Here is a 23907-nt window from a genome sequence, read left to right as displayed (position 1 = left end):
GGGAAGTACTTGTATTAGTAAACGTTTTTTGGAGCCAACGCAATTTTCATGCAAATTAAACTTTCTACAGAAGTTGAAAACCGAAGTGAAATATTGATGGTGTGACAGAAGCAAATAGCCCCAAATGAAGAAAGTCTTTCGGAGCAACTGTTAAGCAGTATGCACACAGAACTGCTTTCTCCAATCAGGAAGGGCTGGAATGGAAAACTAAGTGCCAAAGAGAAAAAAAGTTAAAGCGTGACCCAAGAGTTCTTAAATTACGCTTAACAGCAAACGGCAAACGACCCCGACCCCTACAAATAGAAGCTGCTCCATTCCCCACACCAGCCATGGGAGTTGGCCCTGGGAAACTAAGAAGGGCCGGGAGCCCTCCACGCGCATCCTCAAAAGCTGTGGCCAAGGAGGGGCGTAGAGAGATCAGCACACTAATTCCACGTCTTTGCCCTTCCCCCGCATCGTCAGCCCTGTCGCCCCCGGAGTATTCATCTTGGGGTCGCGGGGACTGCGGAGCCGGCGGCCCGAGCGCCCTCTTTACCTGGTCGCAGAGGCGCGGCCAGGCAGGGAGGGTGCGTGAGCGTGTCGGCGACACGAGCCCCCTGCGCCTTCCCGTCCGGCCCGAGCCGGGATTCCGAGGCGGCTTCTGGAGTCTTAGCCAGTAAACAACTCACTGCCAAGGAGACTAGGAGAGAAACAACAGACAGCACGCCTGAGAAACCGCCGCGCCGACCGACATTCATAATCCGGCGGACCGGAAGAAGAGGAGTTTCGTCACTTCCTACCGGGGCACAGCGAAACGTTTCCCCCTCGACTTCGCTTCGGGAACCTTTGTTTCCTGCTCTCGGAGCTGGCTCGTGCCGGGACCGGTTCGGAAGGGGCTACAGGGAGCCGACTGAGGAGCGGGGCGGAGCGGTGAGTTGTGACGAGCGACCCCCCCCTCCCAGCCTCCTCTGGGAGGCTCGAGACCTCCGCGAGGGATGAGGTGGGAGAGTAGTTCCGTGGGATCTTTGTTTCCTCTACCCCTACGGGGAGACCTCGTAATTTGCCGGAGGTCGCGTGCCCCTGGATGACCGCTCTCCCTTTTCATTGAGGTCTCTGCTTCCTCCGAGGGTGTTGCGGGCTGGAGCACGCGGACGGAGGACGACACAGCCCCATACGCTAAGTCCTGGGAACCCTGTCTCAGACCTTCCCCAGAAGGTTTTGGCGACTTCTCTGTACAGCTCCCTCTTTCCATCTCTCATCTTCTCTCGGGCTCCCTTTTGAGGACCTTCACCCTTGCTAGGCCTTTGGTGTATCATGCTTTGATCAAAAGGTTGGCATTCTTTTTCTGAGCGTCAGCTGTCGCTTTTCGGGTTCTCTGGCATTTGCTTGGTTTGGAATCGGGGTTCCTCTTGCCTGCCCTGCGTTTCCTGACGTGTCCCTAAGGTATCAGTGTAGCCCAGGGCCAAGAACTCAGTGGAGGAATGACAAGGGCAGAATGTTTAAAAGGATGCTTATTAGAAAGGAATGCAAGAGCTTGCAAAGACGTAAGGGCAAAGCTTTCTAGAGCCGTTATGAGATGTCAGCCCTAATTCTACACTTTGAGTAAGTTCAGTTTTCCTCATGTCTTGGACGTAGAGATGATCAACTTTGGACTTCTTTTAAGATTTGCGTGTAGGGTGGGAAACGGGATCTCGGGGAAAGCATATATTTATATATGAAGACCCAATTCTGGTTGGAGAGATCACAGAAGCTCTAGAGTGTTATTTCAACAAAAACCTAGCTCATTCAATAAACATATTTAAGTACCTGTCAAGTTCCAAGCACAAAGTATGTATAACTATTAATTTAAAAAGTCCCTTCTTTCATGGAGTTTACAGTCCCGTGGGATTAGCGAATTTAAAACAGAGGAGGGACTGGGAAGTGAGCACTGCAGATAGGAACATTGTACAACTTTCCAGTCATGAAAGAGGCGTTTTTGTTTTGCTTTTGCTTTTTGATGTTTAGGTATTTGTGGGGTAATGGGATGGGGCATTGATTGGTACGAGTTTTCTTGCTCTTTGTGAAGGGACTTTGAAAATGGTCAAAATTGTGTAGGTGAGAAAGGGCCATTATACTTTGATAGCTTAATAATTTATAGCCATTATTTTATGGTACTTTGCAGAATTGCAAAACGATAGGCAAAAAGATAAATATAGACTCTCCCCTTAAAGTACACAGAGTTTTATAGGGCATATAACACTTGTGCTAAAAATGAGTATGGTTCAAGGTAGAAAGCCCCAGTTCCATGAGAAAGCACTACAAGATATCCTGGGAGGGAGAAATTATTAGTAGTATTTGGGGTGGAGAAAGACACACCAGCTGTAACTAAAATCCTCATGAGAAGTAGTGTTTGAACAGGGTCTCAGTAGAATTTGGAAATCTAAAAAGGGTTAAAAATGCTTCCCAGTCACAGAAAAAACGAGTAGAACTGGCAAAACAAGCTAATGGCTCTGGTGTAAGGAAGATCAAGATAAAGAATTAAAGTTTTTGTGCCAGTTAATGAATCTTCTTAAATGCCAGCCAAGAAATTGGGTTATATTTTGAAGACAGTGGGAAGCCTTAATTTTTGAAGAAGAAAATTCAAAAAAAGAAAAAAGAAAAAGAAAAATGTTTTTTCAGGAGCATTAACATGGCAACAGTGTTAGCATGACAACAGAATAACTAGAATATTACTGTAGTACAAAAAAGCTAACAAGGTATGAATTTGAGTAGTAGCAATAGAATTGAAAAACAGAGAGCAAATGTGAGAAATGTTAGAATCCACAGGAAAGGCCTGCTGATCGTTTGTATATAAGGACTAGGAGAGGACCCAGTGAGGGAAAGATTTAGGCTTTGGACCTGATTAATGGAGAGTTGTGTTATTTATTGAAAGAAATTGTAGGACAAGGAACTTTTGGGGAAGATATTCATAATCTGAATTTTAATCATAACTGAACTTGAGATACTATTAGGGCAATCAAGCAGACATGTCTATTAAGCAATTGGAAATGTGGGATTCAAATTTAAGAGAGATTGGAGTAGGAATAAGCATATGAAATCATCGGCCTAGAGATGATAGTTGAAAACATGATATACATAAGAATCACCAGGGAATAAATTAGTACCAGAACTAATGAAAGTAGACTGGGATAGATACTTGGTAAATAACAAGAACAACAGGGATGTGAAGATGAGCCAAAGAAAGACTAGTCACAGATAGAAGAGGGAAACCAGAATGTGATAGAACTCAAGGAGGAGAAAGTTTTTTGAAAAAGGAAGCAGATAATCTGCATTTACTTAGCCGGCCTTTACTGAGTACCTGCTATCTGCCAGGCACTCAGCTAGACACGCCATTATAACAATAGATAAAACCAACCCAGTGCTGGCCCTCATGAAATTTTTTCTAGTGAGAAAGACACACACTGTTCACGTAATTAACAGTGTAGTAACTATTAAAAATGAGTGCAGGATGTTTAGGGACCATATAACAGCAAGAATTTGTTCAGAAAGTGAGACTTGAAGAATGAATCAGATAGGGGATGGGACACTACTAAAGTGCTGAGGTAAGAAAGATACATTGAAAGACTTGAAACAAGTCATGCGCTACAACAAAGAGAGTGGGAATAGCCTGAAACACTAGGTAACATTTAATGAACATGTACTCTGTGCCAAGTACTATCCCAACTGCTTTACATGCACTGCCAGATCATGTAGGGAGTTAGAGACCTTGTTAAGAATCTTGTTCTTTAACCTTTGGACGGTGAGAAGCAAAAGAAGTATTTTAAGCAATTGGATGATAGGAAAAGATTTGGAGGGGGACCAGAGTAGCTGTGGGGAGACCAATTAAACTATTACAGTGGGCCAGATAATGGATGATGGTAGCTTCATTTAGGGTGCTGGTAGTAAGGATTGAAACAGGTAGATGAATTTGAGACATGTTTAAGAGACTTGGTGATTACATGGGGGTCAGGAGTTGAGGAAGTGGGAGGAATTAAAGCTGATTCTCAGGTTTCTGGCTGGAGCAATGGGGTAAGTATCATCTGAGAAAGGGAATACTAGAGGAGGAACTGGTTGGGAGACAAGAAGAGAGTTTATGGGTGGCTCTGTTAAGGACATGTTGAGTAGGAGGCACTAGTGATGTATCCAGGTCAAGCTAGCAGTTAGATCTTGGAAGAGACACATGGGCTGGAGAGATAAATTTATAATTACTGGCAAAGGGTATAGATCAAATTGTCTACTACAGTAATTCTCAAACTTTAGAGTGAACCAGAATCATCTGGAAGGTTTAATGCAGATTTCTGGGCCCCACTCCCAGAATTTTTCTTCAGCAGGTCCAGTGGTAGAAACCAAGAGTTTGCATTTCTAACAGGTTCCCAGGTAATGCGTATGCCGCTAATCCAGAGGATACATTTTGAGGAGAAGATTTAGAGTGAGACAAGAACCCAGCCTTGGAGAATTCATTTTTGTTTAAGTGGATTAGGAGGAATCTACAAAAAAAAGACTGAAAACGACGTAAGAGGAAAAACCGTATTTATTATATTTGCCTCAGACTCTGAATACATTGGTGAGAGCCTTTTCATGAAATGGTGGAATAAAGGCCAATTTGCAGAAAATGCAGCATAAGTAGAAAGAATAAAGACAGGTAGAAGGCATAAAATGTAGATGACTGTCTGAGAGTTTTGCTATAAAATGAAGAAGACAGGATAAAAGAGACTTGAATATATTTAAATGTCAGTGAAAAGATGCCAGGAGGAAGAAAGAAACTGGGGTGAGGGCGGGGGCAGTGAAGAAGACATAGTAAATAACCCACAACTCAGGGTTCCAGGGGGAAGGAAGAAGAGTTAGATCCAGGTACATGTGGCGTTACATGGAGAGCCACCAACCTCCTATTTATCAGGTGGGAAAGAGGAAAGGTTGGATGCAAATAAGTTTGTAGATATGGCAGGAAGTTGATGTAGTTCCTCTCTGACAGCTTATGTTTTCTCTGTGAAGGAGGTGAGGCCATCTACTGAGACAGAGAAACAGTTTCAAGGAAAATGGAGAAAGATAACTAGAGAAGCAGTTTCAAGGAAAATGGAGAAAGGTAACTGGTCTTTGCAGAAAGTGGGGAAGTAAGTTGACTAGAGAAGCATGATAGAATTGCTAAGTTGTATTGAGTACCTAGATGAGGTTGGTAACTCTGAAGATATGGAGTGTGAGTGTATTAGTCTCACTAGTACTTAGAGTTTGGGCGCATGCTGGGAGAAGGTACATAGCAGGATGGATGGCTACAAAGTAGATGAAACTATAGGGCTATGAGACAAGTGTGCTTAGAGTACTAGAAGAGTTTTTGAAAGGCTGAACCATGGCATATAAGCTAGATAGGAAGTAAAATGACATACTGCCAAATAAATGAAGAAATGAGATGGAGTAAATAGATCATTGTTTAGTAGTAGGAATTTCTGTGGTGTTTATATGCATTTGTCATAGACAATTCCTAGAATAAGCTAAGAATTCACTCTCACCAATTCCACTTCTACTTTGCTAGGTCATTGACATTTTTTAAGTGGTAATTATTAATTTTATAACTTTTTTTAAAAGCAATACCTAGATTTTAAATTAAGCCTACATTTTAAACATTACATTTCTTTCATCTCTCTGCCTCTTTCTCTCTCTCTTGCTCTCTCTCTACACACACACACACACACACACACACACACACACACACACACACCCTAGGACTTTGTTTTCTAGAACTCTGATCTACAATAAGAATGATAATTGCTGTTTTATAGTGTATTTTCATCATGGATTTGGAATATTCAGGAAGGAAATCATATGGAAGTAACACAATTTGGCCTAACTGCAGGAAAATATTTTTGGAAATAATAAAGGAGATAAATCGACAGAGTTACACCACAGTTGTTGACCTCTTTAGGACTTCAGTAGAAGGAAAATATATTTCTCTCACTACATGTACTTTTGCCAATAAGAAAGGAAAAGTAATAGAAACCAGAGAAGGCAATAGAAAATGGGGAAGAAACGTAAGATAGAAAACTAAAATCTAGAGGATAAAGCACATAACCATGAGTGTTTTATTTTAGGCCCAACTACTGTTTTCTGTTTGATGAGTGAAAGAAGTTGGAGCAAGAAGGTGCCAATAAAGAGAAAAGGGAGGGAATAAAAAACTGGAGGCCTCTATAAAGTCAAAGCACAGGTGTAATGGAGGTAAAGAAATGAAAAAAAGAAAAGAAAAATTCATTTGGCACCCTAAAGAGGTTCCTGGGTCAAAGCATTGGAAGAGATAGAGTGATGGAAGATTCTAGTCAAAGAGAAAAATAGTTGTGACAAGCTTCAAGTCTTACTGGCTGACAATGAAGCTCCTTGGGGTTGAAGATCAAAATTGAGTGAAGGAAGTTATAGAAGATATCTATATAGATGCTAAAATTGTGGCCTGCTAACAATGAAGTTAATGTAGAGAGGGAGACGGGCTGAATCAAATGTAGTATTGGAGAGATTTTCAAGAAAGTGGTTTTTACATAAAAGGAGCTGTGATGTATATAGAATAGGGAAAGGGAAACCAGAATTTGCTATTAAGCAGTTGCCTCCAAACTTTTCTTATCATGTATTCCATGAATAAAAAAATTGAACTCACTTTCATATGTGTATTTAGTTATCAGTTATATGCATATACTATTCTAACTGTATGTTAATAGTTTATTTTTTAATAAAAAAAGAAAAAGAAAAAGAAATTCTCTTATTTTTCTCCTTGTATTCTACTGTGGAAACCACTGGGACATGTTAGTAATGTAGGGCAGGGGTACAAAGCTGGTTCATTTTATGAGTATAAAATCATATAGAAAGAGCTGACTCCAAGGTCCCAGTTGGTGTTCCATGTTGGTATTCATGTAGGTGCCAACTCATGTCACTCGTCTGTAATGTAAACCTTTAATTTGTGATTATGGAAATACATAACAATAAATATTTTGCTTGCGTTGTTCAGCATAGAAATTTCAAGTAATGGTTTTTCTAGTATATTATGAGGATTCTTCTAAGTATCAATCCTTTAGTCAGTACTTTATAAAACACTGTTCTGGGTAAGTAAACTACTATGCTCTTTGGCTATAAAAAGTTAGGCCAATAGAGAAACTAGGCCGTGTTCCCCTGTGTACTCAGGAAGTGTGGCAAGTTTACTCTTTTCATTATGGACACTTTAAAGAGGAGCTGTTTTCTCAGAATATGAATGGTGATCAGCCCCATATGTAAATTTAAAAATAACCTTGTTGAACCTATATTATATATAGATGACATATATGTTAATATAGTCTTAAGAAATGACAGAGGTTGCTTCTTAATTTTTGTTAAATTCTTATTAATATAACTGAGGTAGTCATTTTCCTTCTAGTATTGGCCTTTGGACTCCTCTCATGGGTGATTCAGATACTGTAGTAGAGCATAGAATTTGATAGTAATTTTGAGGCTATCAGATATCTAATACCTTCTTTAAAACTTTCAAAAAGTGTAGAATGTGTGTGTGTGTTTCCTGTCAAAGTTGAAGAGGAATTAAGGGGAAGCAGATGGGGAAGGAATAAACAAAATTCATTTTTAGGCAGAGCTTTCATATGCCAAAATTAAATCTACAGCAAGTTTTAATGGCTTTATAAACCCCTGAAAATGAGAGATTACTGTGGAACTGCTGACAGATCCTTAACTATAGCAGTGCAAGTGTGGTACATTATTATAATATTAACCTCGAGGATTGAAGACAATTTCAAGCCGTAGAATATTGATCAAAGGATTGAACATAGACTATACATTTTTATTTTAATATTTCTTGCCTGGAGAAGTATTTGAAAAAATGATAGAACCACATGATAGCATCGATATTAGTGGAAAACAAAATTTTTTAATGTTTTGGAATTTCATAAGCTTTTGATGTATGTCTTTACTATTTTTTAAGCTCCTTAGAACACAGAACATTATCACAGTCCCTATGAGATGGAGATTTATATGTATATTTGTTTGTTTGTTTTTTTAAGTAGAGATGGCACCATCCCTCAGAGGCCTCCCTTTTTAAAAATAGGTTAAGGCATGAGATAATACTAAATGTGATCCAATATAAGATTATCATTCAAATGTTTTCTGAGGCATTCAAGATTGGGAATGAAAACTTGGGAGATAAAAAAAAAAGATAACCAAAGTAAATGCTACATTAGTGACCTTTTATATAGCTCATTACCTAATGCATCCTCTAACCATGGTCTTCCTATGATACTCTGCCTCGCCCCGCCATACACACACATTAAATTTTTTTTCTGTCATGGAATAAGATTTGAGAGAAGACATTTTCATATATAGTAAACTTGACCTAAATACGTCAAGTTCGTGTGTACTGAGCTGTGGTGTATATTTTAAAATGGAATTAAGAAGGGCTCTGTGGTAGGGAGTAGCTTATCTGGAATTAAAACTTGGATCTGGATACACAAAAAACTGGTAACACTCTTGCTTCAGGAGGAAAGAACTAGATAATGCTTGTCAGAGATAAAAGGAAGTTTACTTTTATCTGTAATAACCATTCGAATATTTTGAATTTTGTATTATGTGCACAGCATTACTTGTTCTAAACAAAATAAATTATAGATAAACTTTGTTCATTGTCTCTAAATTACTCCCCCCTTTTTTTCCTTTCAGGTGTTTACAATGGCTGCTACTGTGAACTTGGAACTTGATCCCATTTTTTTGAAAGCACTAGGCTTCTTACATTCAAAGAGTAAGGATTCTGCTGAAAAGCTAAAAGCGTTACTTGATGAATCTTTGGCTCGGGGCATTGATTCAAGTTACCGTCCTTCCCCAAAGGTATCTATGTGAATAAAAAAGCTTGGAGGGAATTTTGTAAAGCCTGTAGTAGTACAGTGTTAACATTTAGGCCATCTCAAAACAGTCTCTCTGCCAAAATAATCTTTCCTGTGGCATGAAGAAATTATATTCTTTAATTTGCTTTTCTTCCCTCAAGCTTTTAGAGAACTGTTATACTACTTTTCTAACTAAGTAGTATACACTATACACTTTCTATACACTTTTTTAACTAAGTAGTATAACAGTGGAGGATATTCTGTTCAACTACTTTATGTGTATAGAAACCCACTTATTTACGATATATTTTAATTTCAAATTCTTTATGATCAGAATGTTTTTATTTAAGCTGCTGAATAAAACTGTAACTTGTAATTATTTTCTAATGTTTTGAAGTAGAAGGACAGGAATTTTGCAACAAAGTGAATCGAGTATGTATGGGATAATTTAAGGAGGAAATAGATAAATTATGACAACTGCATAACCCCCTATCCCAATAATACAAAGTGACCAAGCAGCTTTATGTGAAAAAGTAGACATTTTGGAACCAGAACACCTGTTTTAAATCCCAGTTTATCTCTTACTAGTTGTGTGGTAATAGATGACATATCCTGAACATTTACTGTGTCCCAGATACTTTTCTAAGTGGTAGATGCAAATAATTCATTTTAATTGTAATAACAGTACTTTGAGATAAGTCTTATTTATTTCCCTCATTTTACAATAAGGAAACAGAGGCACATAATAGCTTCATTTCACCCAGCCTCTGTTTCTTTATTAGTACAATGGGATAATAAGACATACTTTGCAAAGTTGTTAAAATTAAAAGAGATAAAGTATATAAGTCACCTAGTGTAGTATATACATGGTAAACAATAGAAGGACAGCTCTTATTATTATATTCTCTAATACCGTCTAAGACGTTCTTTCAAAACTTTCTAAAGCTCTAGCTCACCCAGTTCTGTGGACCTAGATACCAAACCAAAAAGGAGAAGACAGAACTGTGTGACTAGCTCAGTCTAATCCATAATTTCAAGCTCAAAACACGGCCACATGTCAAGCTCAGCCCTCAAGTAAACAGTGATATTTTGCCCCCAGTCTTATTTTAACATTAGCTCTAATATTCTCAAGATTTTCTATTGTTTATCGACTATTAGAGTCATTATGATCTCTTTTTTTCTACCATTCTCATTCTGATAGGTTCAGTGAGTTCAAACCAACCAAATTACTACAACTCTATGAAACACACTACCAAGTTCATTCTGCTCTTGGTATTAGTATTGTCCAAATAAGAAAAACCTAATATTACTTAAGAAGCAGCATTTTGAGATTCTAAAACAAAAGAAAGTTCATCTGTTAAAGTATATAAAAAATTTGTTGTGATTTAAAAGCATGCTGCCCCTAGGTTTCTAACTGGAAGTTACTTCTCTTTCTTAGCCAGAGAAGATATTCTGGGAGGTATTTAAAAAGCACAGGTTCATTTAATTTTAGCCTTCAGCTGAACATTTCCATTTCTAGAATTGTGAGAATGATTTATACCAGTGTTTTTCAAACTTTAGCATGCATAAGAGCCACCTGGAAACAGTGGTGTGCTTGTAAACACTAACAGCCAGCTCTTTGAATGTAGTTCCAACATAAAAATTGGTTGATATTTTCATTTTCATCAATGAGTGAGTCAAATGTGAAATAATGGAATTAGAACTCAACTCATCTATCGATGACTTGAGCTGCTTCTTTGCTGAATTACATAATAGTTTTCAAACATTGTGAGACTGTGTCTTCAATTTTTTATGTTACAGACACAATACACTTTTAAGTTTGATCTTCATTGTTAACATTTTCCCCATCACTTTCCTAAGTCTACATGAGTGGTCACCAAACTTTCTGAAAAGAATGAAATAGTAAATTTTTTAAGTGTTGTGGGCCAGGTGGTCTTTGTCACAACTATCTAATCCTGCCGTGATAGCATGAAGACAGCCATAGATGATATATAATTGAGTGAGTATTACTATATTATAATATAACTTTATTTATAAAAACATGCAGTAGGCCAGAGTTGGCCTACAGGCCTCAGTTTGCCAATCCTCATTCTAGACAATCAACACAATAGTAAATCAAGCCCTACTACCAATAAGTCTCAAGCCCATTTCTCACTCTATCCCCTTCTCTTCCTTCTCAGAGAGGTCACTATTCTGAAGGTGATGTATAGTTTTCTCATTTATATTTTTAAATTTTTATGTGTTTCATAGAAAAATAGACTGCACTCAAATTTTTATTTAGAACAGTAGGGAAATGCTCTCCTTTGCAGGGTGGGGTGGGAGCCCAAGGACCTACTATATACATAAACTTTTTATACTGTTTATAACAATATAATAATAGGTAATAAGTATACACACACGAGCAAGAATTCGAAGTTTAAAACAGAATGAAAAGACAAGCCACCAACTGGGAGAAAATATTTGTAAATCATATGCCTGATAAAGAACTTATGTCCAGAATCTATGAAGAACTCTTTAGACTCAATAATAAAACAACAACAACAACAACAAAAAACATTTTTAAAAATGGGCAAATAATTTTAACAAACACTTTGCCAAGAAGATATATGTATGGCAAATAAGGACTTGAAAAAATGTTCAACATCATTAGTCATTAGGGAGATGTAGATTAAGTTCACAATAATATACCTATTAGAATGTCTAAAATTAAAAAAAATTAGCCACGCCAAGTGTTGATAAGGACGTGAAGGAACTCGGGACTCTCATGTACCCCTGGTAGAAATATAAAATGGCATATCACTTTGGAACATGGTTTGGTAGTTTCTTAAATAGCTAAAAACACACCTACCACATGATTTAGCCATTCTACTCTGAGACATTTATTCTAGAGAAATGAAAATATATGCTTATATGAAGACTTGTACACAAATGTTCATAACAGTGTTATTTGTAATAGCCCCAAACAGTATATAACCCAAATGTCCATCAATAGGTAAAATGGATAAACAAATATGGCATATCCATCCACTCAATGGAGTATTGTTCAGCAATATAAGAAATGAATTGTTAATACACTCAACAACGTAAATGAATCTCAAAATTAATAGGTTAGTGAAAGAAGCCAGACAAAAAATAGCACCTACTGTATAATTCCACTTATATAAATTTCTAGGAATTGCAAGCTAATTCATAATTACAGAAAGCAGGTCAATGATGGCTGAGGATGAGGAGAAATAGTTTCTATAGGATGTGTGCTTCTAAGAGTGATTACAAAGGGCCGCAGGAAACTTTGGAGAATAATGATATTGATTGTAGTGATAGTTTTACAGGGGTGAAACCATGTGGTGAAACTTACAACATTTTATACTTTAAATTATTTAAATTATTTCTCAGTAAATCTGTTTAAAGAAAAGGATATACTGGTCACAACATGATGTCTTAATTTTTAACTAAAAATTGTTTATGATCTATTTTTTTTACGATGTATTGGTCTGAATATTTAATTATAGGTATCCTTTTATTTCACCTTTTAGGATGTGGAGCCACCCAAAATTACAAGCACAAAAACTATTTCCGTTAAGCAAGAGCCCAAAACATCTTCCAGTCTTCCTTCTGGCAATAATAATGGCAAGGTTCTCACAACTGAAAAGGTGAAGAAGGAAGCTGAAAAGAGACCTGCTGATAAAGTAAGAGTTCATTTTAATCTAGTAAAAAAATTAAATAAATCAGTCCTTTATAGGCAGAAACAATGTTTTGTGCTTATTTCTTTTATGTAATAGTGTATTAAAAGTACATAATAGTCATTCAGTAAATATATTTTGATAATTGTAGACGTTGATTTTTTTGAAAAATTAGTAAAATTTAGAAACATTTTTTAATCATTTATTGAAGTCATCATCAACAGATATTTGAGCCCTAGGGAGTTTGAAGCATAAACTTGAATTCATAACTCAAATATTCTAGATGGAACAGTTGTTGCGAATAAGAGGAAAAAATAAAGAGTAAAGGAAAAATAAATAATGAATAAAGATGAAATGACTAAACATGAAATTTGTTACAAAATAGTGTATACCTTAACAGGGCTAAAATAATTCTTGGATTATATGTTTTGAATGATTTTAGCACATAGTCAATTTTTAAGATTTTAGCACTTAGTAGTGACTATATTTTCAAAAAAATTTTAATAACCCCTGCTCTCCAAAGGTTATTATACCTCAAAGTGGGGTATATAAGTCCCATATGTTTTCATACTTTTTCTAAATATTACTTATTCATAAACCATATTGTATTGCTTTTTGTGCTTTTAAACTTATATAAATGGTGTCATATTGTATACATATATATGTGTATATGTCTGTGTGTGTGTATATCTATATATATCCATCCATCCTTTGGTAACTTACTTTTTCCCCACTCAATAATGTGCTTTTGAAATTTACCTATGTTGATACATGTAGGTCTGAATATTACTTTCAGCTATCATATAATTCCCCAACTGATGAGCAATTATTCTTATTATAATGGAGATTCAGTAAGCTGCTTTTACCTATCTCTATACACACATGATGGTAGTTTCTATAGAATGTATACCTGTAAGTAGATTTAATAGGATAGGTATCTTAAACATTACTAGGCAAATTACTATCCAAAGTGTGTGTACTAAATGTATACTCTCACCAATAAGGTATAAGAATTTTAAATTCTCTGTGTCTTATCAGACTATTTAATTTTTGCCAATCTGATAAATATATCTACAACATTTATATTTTAAATACAGGAGAGAGAATTTACTTTGAAGGAAATATGGCAATCTGTTGTCTTTATTTACTTCTTTACAATCTATTTTAAATATCAGTAGTTCATAATTTAAAATATTTAAAATAAAAAGAAAATAGCCTTTAAAAATAGCCTTATTAATGATGTGTCTTCTCAAGTCAAAGCATCTGACAGGGTTTAAAAAAGGGGCAATATAAATCCATTGGATTTCCGGAATACTTTAATGGATAAAAAAGTCCAAAGAGAAATACAGATACATGCTAAACTGTTCTGATTTATTTATTTTTACTTTGCTAGGTTTTTTTAACATACTGATTATGAATTCATTATAAATCTTCTACAGATCTTTACTGCACACATCTGTCCCTAACTCTGTGAAAGTGTCTGTTTGGTAGACTTGGTCAATGCGCACTGTCCATCTTCTCTCTCTCTCAGTGATTTAAAGTTTATTATAACACATTACTTTCTGATTGGGTGCTTTTTATAGATGAAATCAGACATCACCGAAGGAGTGGATATTCCAAAGAAACCTAGATTAGAGAAACCAGAAGCACGGTCCTCTCCCATTACGGTCCAAACCAGCAAGGATTTAGCTATGGCTGACCTTTCCAGTTTTGAGGAGACCAGTGCTGATGATTTTGCCATGGAAATGGGATTAGCCTGTGTTGTTTGTAGGTAAGTTGTACCTTGCCACAGACTCTTTTGTTTCTTTGTAAAGAGTAAACAACTGAAAAAAATTAGACCAATTATTGGGTGTTTAATTTTGTTTTTATTTGCAGGTGGGTAGGCGATAAGTAGATTACCTGCAAACTTCCCATATAGCAATTGAACATCTTGAAAATTGTCAAATATTTTATCTTCCATATTGTTGTATCTTTAATCTGTTGTGTTGTAATATTTTCTGCATTCTTATGTTCTAGAGAGAAAACGATTATTGCTTTATTCTTTAGTGTGGAAGAGTCTGTTTAACAAACTCAATTTCTTCCATCATTCTTTTGAGGAAGTCTGTGTTGCTTTTTTCCTCCCTGAGTGATTGATAGTACTTATAAACTATTATATATCATTTCCTAAAACACCATTGAATCTTTTCCTAGGATATTGGAAATGAAATGGATCATGTAGGTTATTCTGAGTGTAGTTTTAAAACATGGATACGTAATTATAAAAACATAGATAATTTTGCTTAGTAGAAGATGCATTTTAAAAATGAGAATGACTGTGACCATAGCAGTTCAAATATCTTTATGTATTTATTCAGTTCAGACAATTGAAAACAGGATAATATTTTCAATTTCTTGAGTAGATACTCAGAAGAGGGTCTGCTGGGTTGCACACCTGAAACTTATATAACGTTATTAACCAACATTACCTCAATAAATTTAATTAAATTTTTTAAAAATCAGAATGACTAGACTTTAAACTCCTCTATGCCACGGGCTACTTTTTTCATCGTTAATGGCTTCTACTGCCTAGCACAACAGAAAAGATTGTAATCTTTGTTGCAGTTTTCTTCATGAAAATGTTAGGTTCTGGTGCACTGGAGCTGAATAAACACACTTTTAACTTTATAAAGACCAGACAGTGTTATATGTACTTCTGAACTGGATCAACTGTTAGAGCTTCATTGTTTTCACATATATTTTTTTCAACCTTTAGTTACCATGAAGTTTATCATTTTTAAATAAATGGTAAAGTAATAATGGAGAGCGAACTAGTAACCGTAGCTCTCCATCAGGATACTTATTATGATAGTCTTAAGATTGTAGTGGTTGCTTTTTGGAATTTATAGTTTTTTGATATATGTATTGCTACATTCTATTAAGTTGATAAGACATTTATTTAATGAACACCCTGTATCTTCACAGTAATGTGTTAGGCACTGTTTGTGGATAATTAGGTCTAATTCCCACCTTGAGGCAATTCATATGTTAATGAAGAAGATAGCGCAACATGTAGGTAACAAATATAAAGGAATTTAATAGAGTACAAAGAAGATGTTATGTGACTGTGGGGTATTAGCTAAAGTCTACCGTTTGGAGAAGGAAAAAATTTATAATGAGAAATGACAAAGAGAATATAGCCAAATTTAGTTAAGGCAAATATATAAGGCACCTTATATATTTATTAATGGCTGAGCTTAAGCTTTAAAAGAAATGAAGTGTTTGTACAGAATACATGTTGGTGTTTGTTGTTTTGCTTTTTAGTTTTCTGGGGTTTTTGCCCTTTTTAATATATCAAATTTACCAATCAACCCTAAAATAGCTTTAAATTGTTGCATGGAGTCATATAAGTGCAATGTTTAATGGTATATTTTCCTAGGCAAATGACAGTAGCATCTGGTAATCAATTAGTAGAATGTCAAGAGTGCCATAATCTCTACCACCAAGATTGCCATAAGCCCCAGGTGACAGACAAGGAGGTGAATGACCCTCGCCTTGTGTGGTATTGTGCTCGATGTACCAGACAAATGAAAAGAATGGTAGGAATCATTTTTCTGTATTTTAAACACTCTCTGTCAATATTTTTGTAGATGTGTGCTTTTCAAAATAATAATTTGAACTATTAAGATATTGAAAAAATAAATTATACAAGCTGATTATTTAAATGTTTGTTCATATAATGTATTTGTGTGATTTATGTGTCTATACCTAAAGACCAGACTGTGCTATATGCATTTTTCTCTGTTCAGCTTTTAGCTTAATCTAATATAGATAAATAAACAGGATTGGAGACCCAAAAAACATAAATATTTTTTACTAGTATGTCAATGTATTTCTAAACATTTAAAAATACTGTAATGCACTGTGAGAAGTGGTAAGATACAAAGTCCTAGTCTTTGATGAGTCTGATAAGGAAATATTGAAAATGTTTATTCCTGAGTGAGCTTAAACCACCAAACTTACAGTTGCGTACAAAGGCAGTGTTCATATGTGCATCTCGGTCTTTCCATCTGTGTTTCTCTGTTCCTCAGTCTTCTCGTTGCCTTCGAGTTACCACTTATCCTATTTTCTCAGTGTACTTGCTCTGTTTCCTGCTCACTAACATAACTACCTTCAATTTCATACTGAAACATGTTTTCTATACTAGTTTTCTACCTTTTATTCATTTAAAAAGTAGATAAATAAATTTCATCATTTTCATTTTAAAGAAATCAAGTCGTTATTTACTTCAATGACTTGTTTGATTCCTGCATCCCCGCTCACCTACTTTAGAGTAGGAACTGTTAATAAAAGAGTTCTCCTACCTGTTAATCAAATGAATTTTCACATAAATATTTCTGACCAAATATATTTTTCTAAATCAAGAGTACAGTTAAAAATGAAAAATCGAGATCCATTTTACTTTTTAGTCAGTTAATCAGAATAAGAAATGTTTTCATTTATACCTATGAAAAGTATTAAAATTTTAGTAGTAGGTATACTTTCTGTTTTTAACTGGAAATGTCTGTGACAAGGTACAATATTTCTGCTCAGTCTGATTTTTATTTGTTTATTTTTTAAACTAGCCCTTCAGGACCTCAATCAAAATGAGTATGAGTATGGGTGAGCAATATAGTACATTCAAAGAAATTGACAGAAGTCACTAATAAATGATATAAATGATAATAGTCAAATAATTTATGACAATAACCTGTCTTTAGTATATGTTCAATGTTTTATTATTATTTCACTGTAATTCTCTTAATAAAGTAAGCATTTTTCTCTCCTAAGTTTTTTCTCCCCCATTTTTGTGACTTAGTTTACGCCAAGTCTATATTTATAGTTTTCTCTTTCTGGAGTGAATTTTGGCAGCTGACCAGATATCCTACAGTTACTTTAAGTTCAGTATCTTTAAAATTAAAATTGTCCTCCACTCAGTTTTTCTTTTAATTGCCTGAACTAGAAAACATTATCCTTTATACCTCTCTTAATTCCATATCCTGCTGTTTGCCAAATTTTTAATGCTACTACTTATATATTTCTCATATTTGTTCATTTTGTTCCACAGATCTCTCATTTCTTGTCTATTGCTTTAGCCTCTTAAAGTGTCTCCTTGCTTCTCTTCAATCCACTTTACTCATTATAATTTGAAAAAATTAGAATTATGCTTCTAAAATATTTATCTAACTTTATCCGTTTAAATATTCCCAGTGGCTCTCAATTACTGATAGAATGAAGTTATACTCATTAGAGTACATGGACCTTCTCTCTTTGACCCAGGTCTGTCTTTGTACCTTTCTCCCATCACTTCATCATTACGCCATAAATTCTGGCCATGCCAGATTATGTGTATTATTCTTTGAATATGTGCTGAACTTTCATGTTCCCAAATGTTCTGCTTCTCAGTTTCCCTTTATCTGGGATACCTTTTATTCTTTATCATCTTTGCAGATTAAATGTCTAACTCACTTATCAATAAGACCACTAGAGCAGAGCTCCAAACTAGACATATTCTATATTTTGTTGTTTTCATTTTAAGATATATAAAATGGAGGAAATATGGATTAGTGCCAGAGATGAACAGTCAATAAGTTTAGTCTGTGTGTTCGAGAGTCAAAGTACTGAATGGAGAGTCATGACTGATGTTAGAACGTGATTAGAATACACCAAAAGTAGACCTGGTGAAATAACAAAAGGCATGATCTGAAGTGAGCCTGAAGATCAGGAATCAGTAACATAAGATTTATGAGAGAAAGGAATTTGAAAACGGTGGGGATGCTAAAACTAGTCATTCTAGCTATAACTGCTTTCAGTGAGGTCCTCATATATACACTGGTTATTGTGTCAAGGTATCTCAAAGATATTGTACATAGCATCTTATATTCCCTTACTCCTTGCACTAACATTTCCAATGAGGGCAGGTTCTGCAGTATTTTTTATTATTATTATTATTATTATTATTATCATCATCATCATCATCATCATCCTAGATAAGAATATTGTGATAGTGTGTGGCAAGGTTCTAGGTCATTCTTTAGCTCTATCATTTTCTTTCTATCAATGAATTTTGCCCCAGCGCTAGGTAAGAGACTCGTATGACTTATTGCAGTGGTTCTCAATCTAAGATAATTACCCACCTACTCAGTAGCATTTGGAAATATGTGGTGTTTGTGATTGCTGCCTTACTTGTAAAGGGACAATGGATACAAATTCTTCTTTGATAACATAGAAATTTGTATTTGTGAACTTCAGTGTACCTAGTTCTACAGTGTGGAAGAAACCTCAAAAAGTTTCATCTTATCTCTAATATTTTTTTCTCCGCATTCTATATTTAAAACCATGTAATTGATCTGAACTGTCTTTTCACTCATTCAGTTACTCAGACACTTATACTTGAACCCCATGAAGAAAACTCCTAAGTATTTGCCCAATCGTAATAAGAAATAAACACACTTCATTGCAAGTGAAGCTAACTGGTTACAAATATTTTGTGATTTTCCTTTAGAAAAAAGAAAACTTGATTTGTCTTGTTAAAATTGTATTTAATCAACCCTAATCTGCGTGATTTCTAAAGCTTCATATTTACTGTTTAGAAAGTTATAAAATGTATAAAAGCATTAATATGGTGATAAAAATAATTGGTCTGTGTCTACATTTTTAGTGTTATCACAGTATCTTTAAATGTTCAACTATATTTCAACTCAATGAGGAGTACTGTGATAGATTTTTTATTGTCTTTTTTGGTTCATTCAACTAAGATTTTGTAGTTAGTTTAATCTTAACACTGATTTTTACAGGCTCAAAAAACTCAGAAACCGCCACAGAAACCAGCTCCCGCTGTTGTTTCTGTAGCCCCTGCTGTCAAAGATCCATTGGTTAAGAAACCAGAAACTAAACTCAAACAAGAGACGACTTTTCAGGCATTTAAGAGAACAGAAGTCAAGGTACAGTATATTTTATTTTTATCTAAGACTGGATTTTAATTTAGTTGACTAAACAACTTACTTGAGAAAAAATTAATATACTAAATGGCTCTATGTTGGAAATTAAGTTCGTATTACTTTTAACACTAGGTAGAAAGGAAACATTTATATAATTGTTTAATCTCTATTTAATTTCTGCTATTTCTCTTATCACAATTAGAAACGTGCCAAGATGACATTCTTTATCATTCCTATGTAGTCAGACACTTACCTCCATCAGGAATTTGCTTTAAAGTCTAAATCACCCTGCCCTCAGTAGAAACAATTTTGCTACTCACATTACATGTGCTAATTGACCCTGTAGCTTTTATCTCCCTACATATTGGCTACTGAAGAAGTTTTCTTGCTTTGTCTTATTTTTTTTCTTTTATTATCACGAACATTTTTGGTACCTACCTACCTCTTATACTAAGGGGCCAGATTATCAAGTAAGAATATCACCTTTAATTCCTAGGTTTATATCCTTGAATTCACACTACATGATTATTAATATCATGGCATTTTGAGATCATGGAATAAAATATTTTTCTAGTCTAATTCTATAACAAAAGAATGCTTTTGCTGAGTAATACATTCCAATTTTAAGCAAATTACTAAAGATAGAAGAAAAGAATATTAGCCTCAAATTCTCAAAGGTTAACCCCAGAAAATTCTAAAAATATTATCTTGTCTAGGGGATTATAAGTACCAAAGATCAAGAAGCTTGGAATGATGATAAAAAATGTGATTATAAAGTACTCTGAGAAAGATATTGATATTTTTTTTTGCAGATCACTTTTTTAAATTTAATTTACTAAATAGGAGTTTATATCCAAGGGATATCCATTATTTTATCATATAGAAACTTGGTGAATTGGATTAGAAGTAAGAATAATTTATTGAAAGTAATTAGAGTTGTTGTATTCCATACTTAAGTCACTTTTAGATAGACTTTTATACTAACCTGTTACTACTAAAGTTTATCTCTGGGAAATCCAACATGAAATCATTTTATGGCAATAAATTAAGGCCTTGGCTGTCATGTTTGCCCTATTTTAGAGGTTTTGATATTTCTATGATAAAAGCAGATAAATGGTTACTATGAAAAAAAAAGCAAATGACTTTCTAAAAAACTAAGATAATGAGCAAGAAACTTTTTATAGTTAAAAACAGTTGAGAAATTTATTTTCTACACTAAAGTAGTAAGAAATTACTTGGTTGCCATTGTTTGTGTTATTTTACTTTTGTGTGTCCTGATAGTATTACAGGCCATCTGTCATTTTGTTGAAAAGCAAGCAAGCAACAGCAAGCCATTAAAATGAAATGCCATACACACAGAATTTGCTTTTTCATTTGTACTTCCTAAGTGTTGGTCTTTTTAATTACTTTAGAGGAGTTTTCTTTTGTGAAGTCTATTGAAAGATCATTTAGCCGTATGGCAGACAGTTTTATGTTTAATAGAAAGAAAAGGAAAAAAATTATATCTTTCATAACTGAAAATTGAAAGTTGACTGCACCTGTGTCCTTTTGCTTCCTTGACTAACCTTTTCTCAGTATCGGTATGCATTCCTCTAGGAATTTATAATTTATATAGTTTATCTTCTCTGGATAACCTTATGAGGTAGTTACTATATGATGTGTTCATAAAAAAACCCTATAATTTTCAGAATATATGAACAAAAGTCTGGACTCCTCCTCATAAAAAATAAGGAGCTCAGAGCACTCTATTTTTATTACTTTTCACACTAGTTAAAAATGTTTACATGCAGACAGTAACAAAGGCTACTTTGTAAGAATGAAAATGATTTTTATCAACTCTTCAGAGTTCAGTTCTAAAATATAACTGAATATATTCTAAAATATTCTGAAAATGATTTTTATCAACTCTTCAGAGTTCAGTTCTAAAATATAACTGAATATTTTAGGTATGTTAACTACCATATATTTAAGTAAGTACTGTTTGTAATGCTTTATCTTTTACCTCTGTGTGAATTTAACACTTTTGTGAATCTTCTTAAGCATATGAAAGTAGAAAGAATGCCAATGAAAAAGGTCAATTCATATTTAATTTGAACAAAGTGCATTTTTGCTGAATGTGAAGGTGAAAATATTTATTTTTGTGCAAATAAGAACAATATTTATTTATAGTGACATTGATATCACTGTTAGCTTTTGACTGGCTGAGGAAGTTAATTGGAGAAATTGAAGTGTTAACCTTTAAGAAATACGTCTAAGAATGAGTCAGACCTACCTAAAATGTCATTGTGCAGCTTATAAGGTAGTTTATAAAATCCTTTCTACAGAAGCAGGGATCTCTCGTGTGACAGTTTCAGTGGAAACATGGACAAATTTTGAAAATAAAGTCAGGAGACTTTTTAAATATATCACTCAGAGTTATACAAATTCAAGTAGTTAACATTGCCCATCTGTGTATATTTTGCAGTGCAGTAGCTATTTGCTCAAAATTTGAGGGGAACTTTTTTTTAATGGGTTTAGAATCTCATACATTCACTCAATAAGTAATTACTGAGTGACTCTCTATCTCAGACATCTAAATTTCCTGTGTGTGAACAATTTTGTCCATTAAGAGTGAATTCTATTTTTGAAATTATCAGCAAGTCATTTGGAGCAAAGCTGAAAGAATTAGATGCCTTACTGAACTAGATAATACCTTTTGGGGTGAAAACAAGTTAAAGCATTAAAACTAAATCTAAAAGCAATTCTCAAAAAGGAATTCCATATTTCTGTTTTGGAATCATTAGAACAAGAATATGGGATCCCAAAATTTCTGCTTTGGAAATGATAGCACCCATTAGCTATGGATAAGTTTTGTTATATGTGTTTTTTAGACCAGTTTCATACAAACTTAATTTTGGTGGCATGAATTCCCCAAGTCATTACTTTTGTATTAAAAAATCCAAAAATTAATTTTTTTTATATTTCAGAATATTATGTTAGGTGTTAATTATACTTGGCTCTAATGTAATATTTATCTTTTTTGTTTTAAAAGACATCTGCAGTTATTTCAGGAAATTCTTCTAGTACCAGTGTTTCCTCTTCAGTAACTAGTGGCCTAACTGGATGGGCAGCTTTTGGAGCCAAAACTTCTTCTGCTGGTCCATCAACAGCAAAATTGAGTTCAACAACCCAAAACAATAGTGGGAAACCTGCTACCTCATCAGCTAACCAAAAGCCTGTGGGTTTGACTGGTCTGGCAACATCATCCAAAGGTGGAATAGGTTCTAAAATGGGTTCCAGTAACAACACTTCACCCACTGTACCATTGAAACCACCTCCACCTCTAACTTTGGGCAAAACTGGCCTTAGTCGCTCAGTTAGTTGTGACAATGTTAGCAAAGTAGGTCTTCCAAGTCCAAGTAGTTTAGTTCCAGGAGGCAGCAGCCAACTAAGTGGGAATGGTAATAGTGGGACCTCAGGGCCTAGTGGAAGTACCACCAGCAAAACCACTTCAGAATCGAGCGGCTCTCCCTCAACGTCCCTTAAAGGCCCAACTTCTCAAGAATCACAACTCAATGCCATGAAGCGATTACAGATGGTCAAGAAGAAAGCTGCCCAAAAGAAACTCAAGAAGTAATATGGCCAAGTAGGTTTTTATATCACATTACTCTAGACAGTAAAATCTTACTATTAGGACATAAACTGTAAGATACTATAATTTAATAAAAATCTTCCTAATGAAATTTCTATTATTTCTTACCTTAAAATGATAAGTATTACTTAGTAAAACTTGAAATTCTTTATTTTAAATCTGTTTAACAGGTTTATTTTAATCATTTCCATAGTGTGTGAAAACAATGATTAGAATGACTAATTCTTGATGAGAACTTCTACGGTCCTGGAAGACTGATAGCATATATGAATTAAAACAAAAAAAACAAAAAACAATAGTTAGTTCATCTGATAACCAAGCCCTAAGAATTGATCCTCCTGAATAAGGTGCCTTATAACATGGCAAGGATAACCCATTATAAAGTTTCCTACTTTCCCCCCAATATTCTGGATATTCAATGTTAGTCTCCAGCCTCATTTCAATTAATTTTCCTCTCTCCCCAAATATTTCATCTCCCCTTTTTCAAAAATAATTTTTCGTAATTGATTTCTGATACCCCTATTATCTTAACCTTTTTTATCACCTCATATTATTTATGTCTTTCAAAAGAGTGTGAACTACCATGCCCTTTTAATGCAATACTTTTCTCACATTGCCCACTTTTCCTTACTTTGCCAGTGTAACATATGCACATAGTATATACTTAATAAATGTTGAATTTTGAGTTATCCTGGTTATATGGATTCCTGAGAATTTTTGAGAAAAATACCCATTTCAAGAGTATGGATGGATAATTTCTACTTGTTTACATTCTGATAGCCCCTTTCTATACCTTGAAAAATAGGCTGCTT

The 23907-nt window shown here is 34.6% G+C and overlaps 2 protein-coding genes across 15 annotated transcripts in view; one reads left to right on the top strand and one right to left on the bottom strand.

Annotated features, from left to right (window-relative positions):
- Nucleotides 1-765, bottom strand: part of GSTCD (glutathione S-transferase C-terminal domain containing) — a 116385-nt gene extending 115620 nt beyond the window's left edge. For 2 of the 5 annotated variants that reach the window (XM_025051732.1, XM_006918892.3), the window contains exon 1: nt 536-756. The gene's annotated coding sequence lies outside the window, so the exon portion shown is untranslated. Of the gene's footprint in view, nt 1-535 lie in introns of all 5 variants that reach the window. The other 3 variants (XM_025051734.1, XM_015594979.2, XM_025051733.1) reach the window with 3 other exon arrangements.
- On the top strand, nt 765-23784 carry INTS12 (integrator complex subunit 12). 10 transcript variants are annotated; one of them, XM_015594981.2, is made up of 9 exons: nt 803-909; nt 4367-4509; nt 4990-5080; nt 8668-8832; nt 12362-12514; nt 14092-14279; nt 15924-16083; nt 19321-19467; nt 22496-23784. In XM_015594981.2, exons 4-9 carry the CDS (start codon nt 8677-8679, stop codon nt 23078-23080), a joined length of 1389 nt encoding a protein of 462 aa, XP_015450467.1. In that variant the 5' UTR covers nt 803-909; nt 4367-4509; nt 4990-5080; nt 8668-8676; the 3' UTR covers nt 23081-23784. The 10 variants fall into 10 exon arrangements, with proteins under 10 accessions (XP_006918953.1, XP_015450467.1, XP_024907503.1 ...); XM_025051735.1 differs by having other exon boundaries at nt 4367-4561; XM_025051736.1 differs by lacking the exon at nt 803-909 and adding an exon at nt 960-979 and having other exon boundaries at nt 4367-4561.
- The last annotated feature ends 123 nt before the right edge of the window (nt 23785-23907 follow it).

The sequence above is a fragment of the Pteropus alecto genome, unplaced genomic scaffold (genome assembly GCF_000325575.1).
Source record: "Pteropus alecto unplaced genomic scaffold, ASM32557v1 scaffold5, whole genome shotgun sequence".
Lineage (NCBI taxonomy): Eukaryota > Metazoa > Chordata > Mammalia > Chiroptera > Pteropodidae > Pteropus > Pteropus alecto.
The sequence above is the reverse complement of the archived record's forward strand: the minus strand, read 5'-3'. Positions and strand labels throughout refer to the sequence as shown.

Coding starts and splice junctions, on each gene's coding strand:
- INTS12 (XM_006918891.3), top strand. CDS start 8,677: ATGGCTGCTACTGTGAACTTGGAACTTGATCCCATTTTTTTGAAAGCA. Junction 8,833..12,361: donor GTTACCGTCCTTCCCCAAAG/GTATCTATGTGA, acceptor TTCACCTTTTAG/GATGTGGAGCCACCCAAAAT. Junction 14,280..15,923: donor TTAGCCTGTGTTGTTTGTAG/GTAAGTTGTACC, acceptor ATATTTTCCTAG/GCAAATGACAGTAGCATCTG.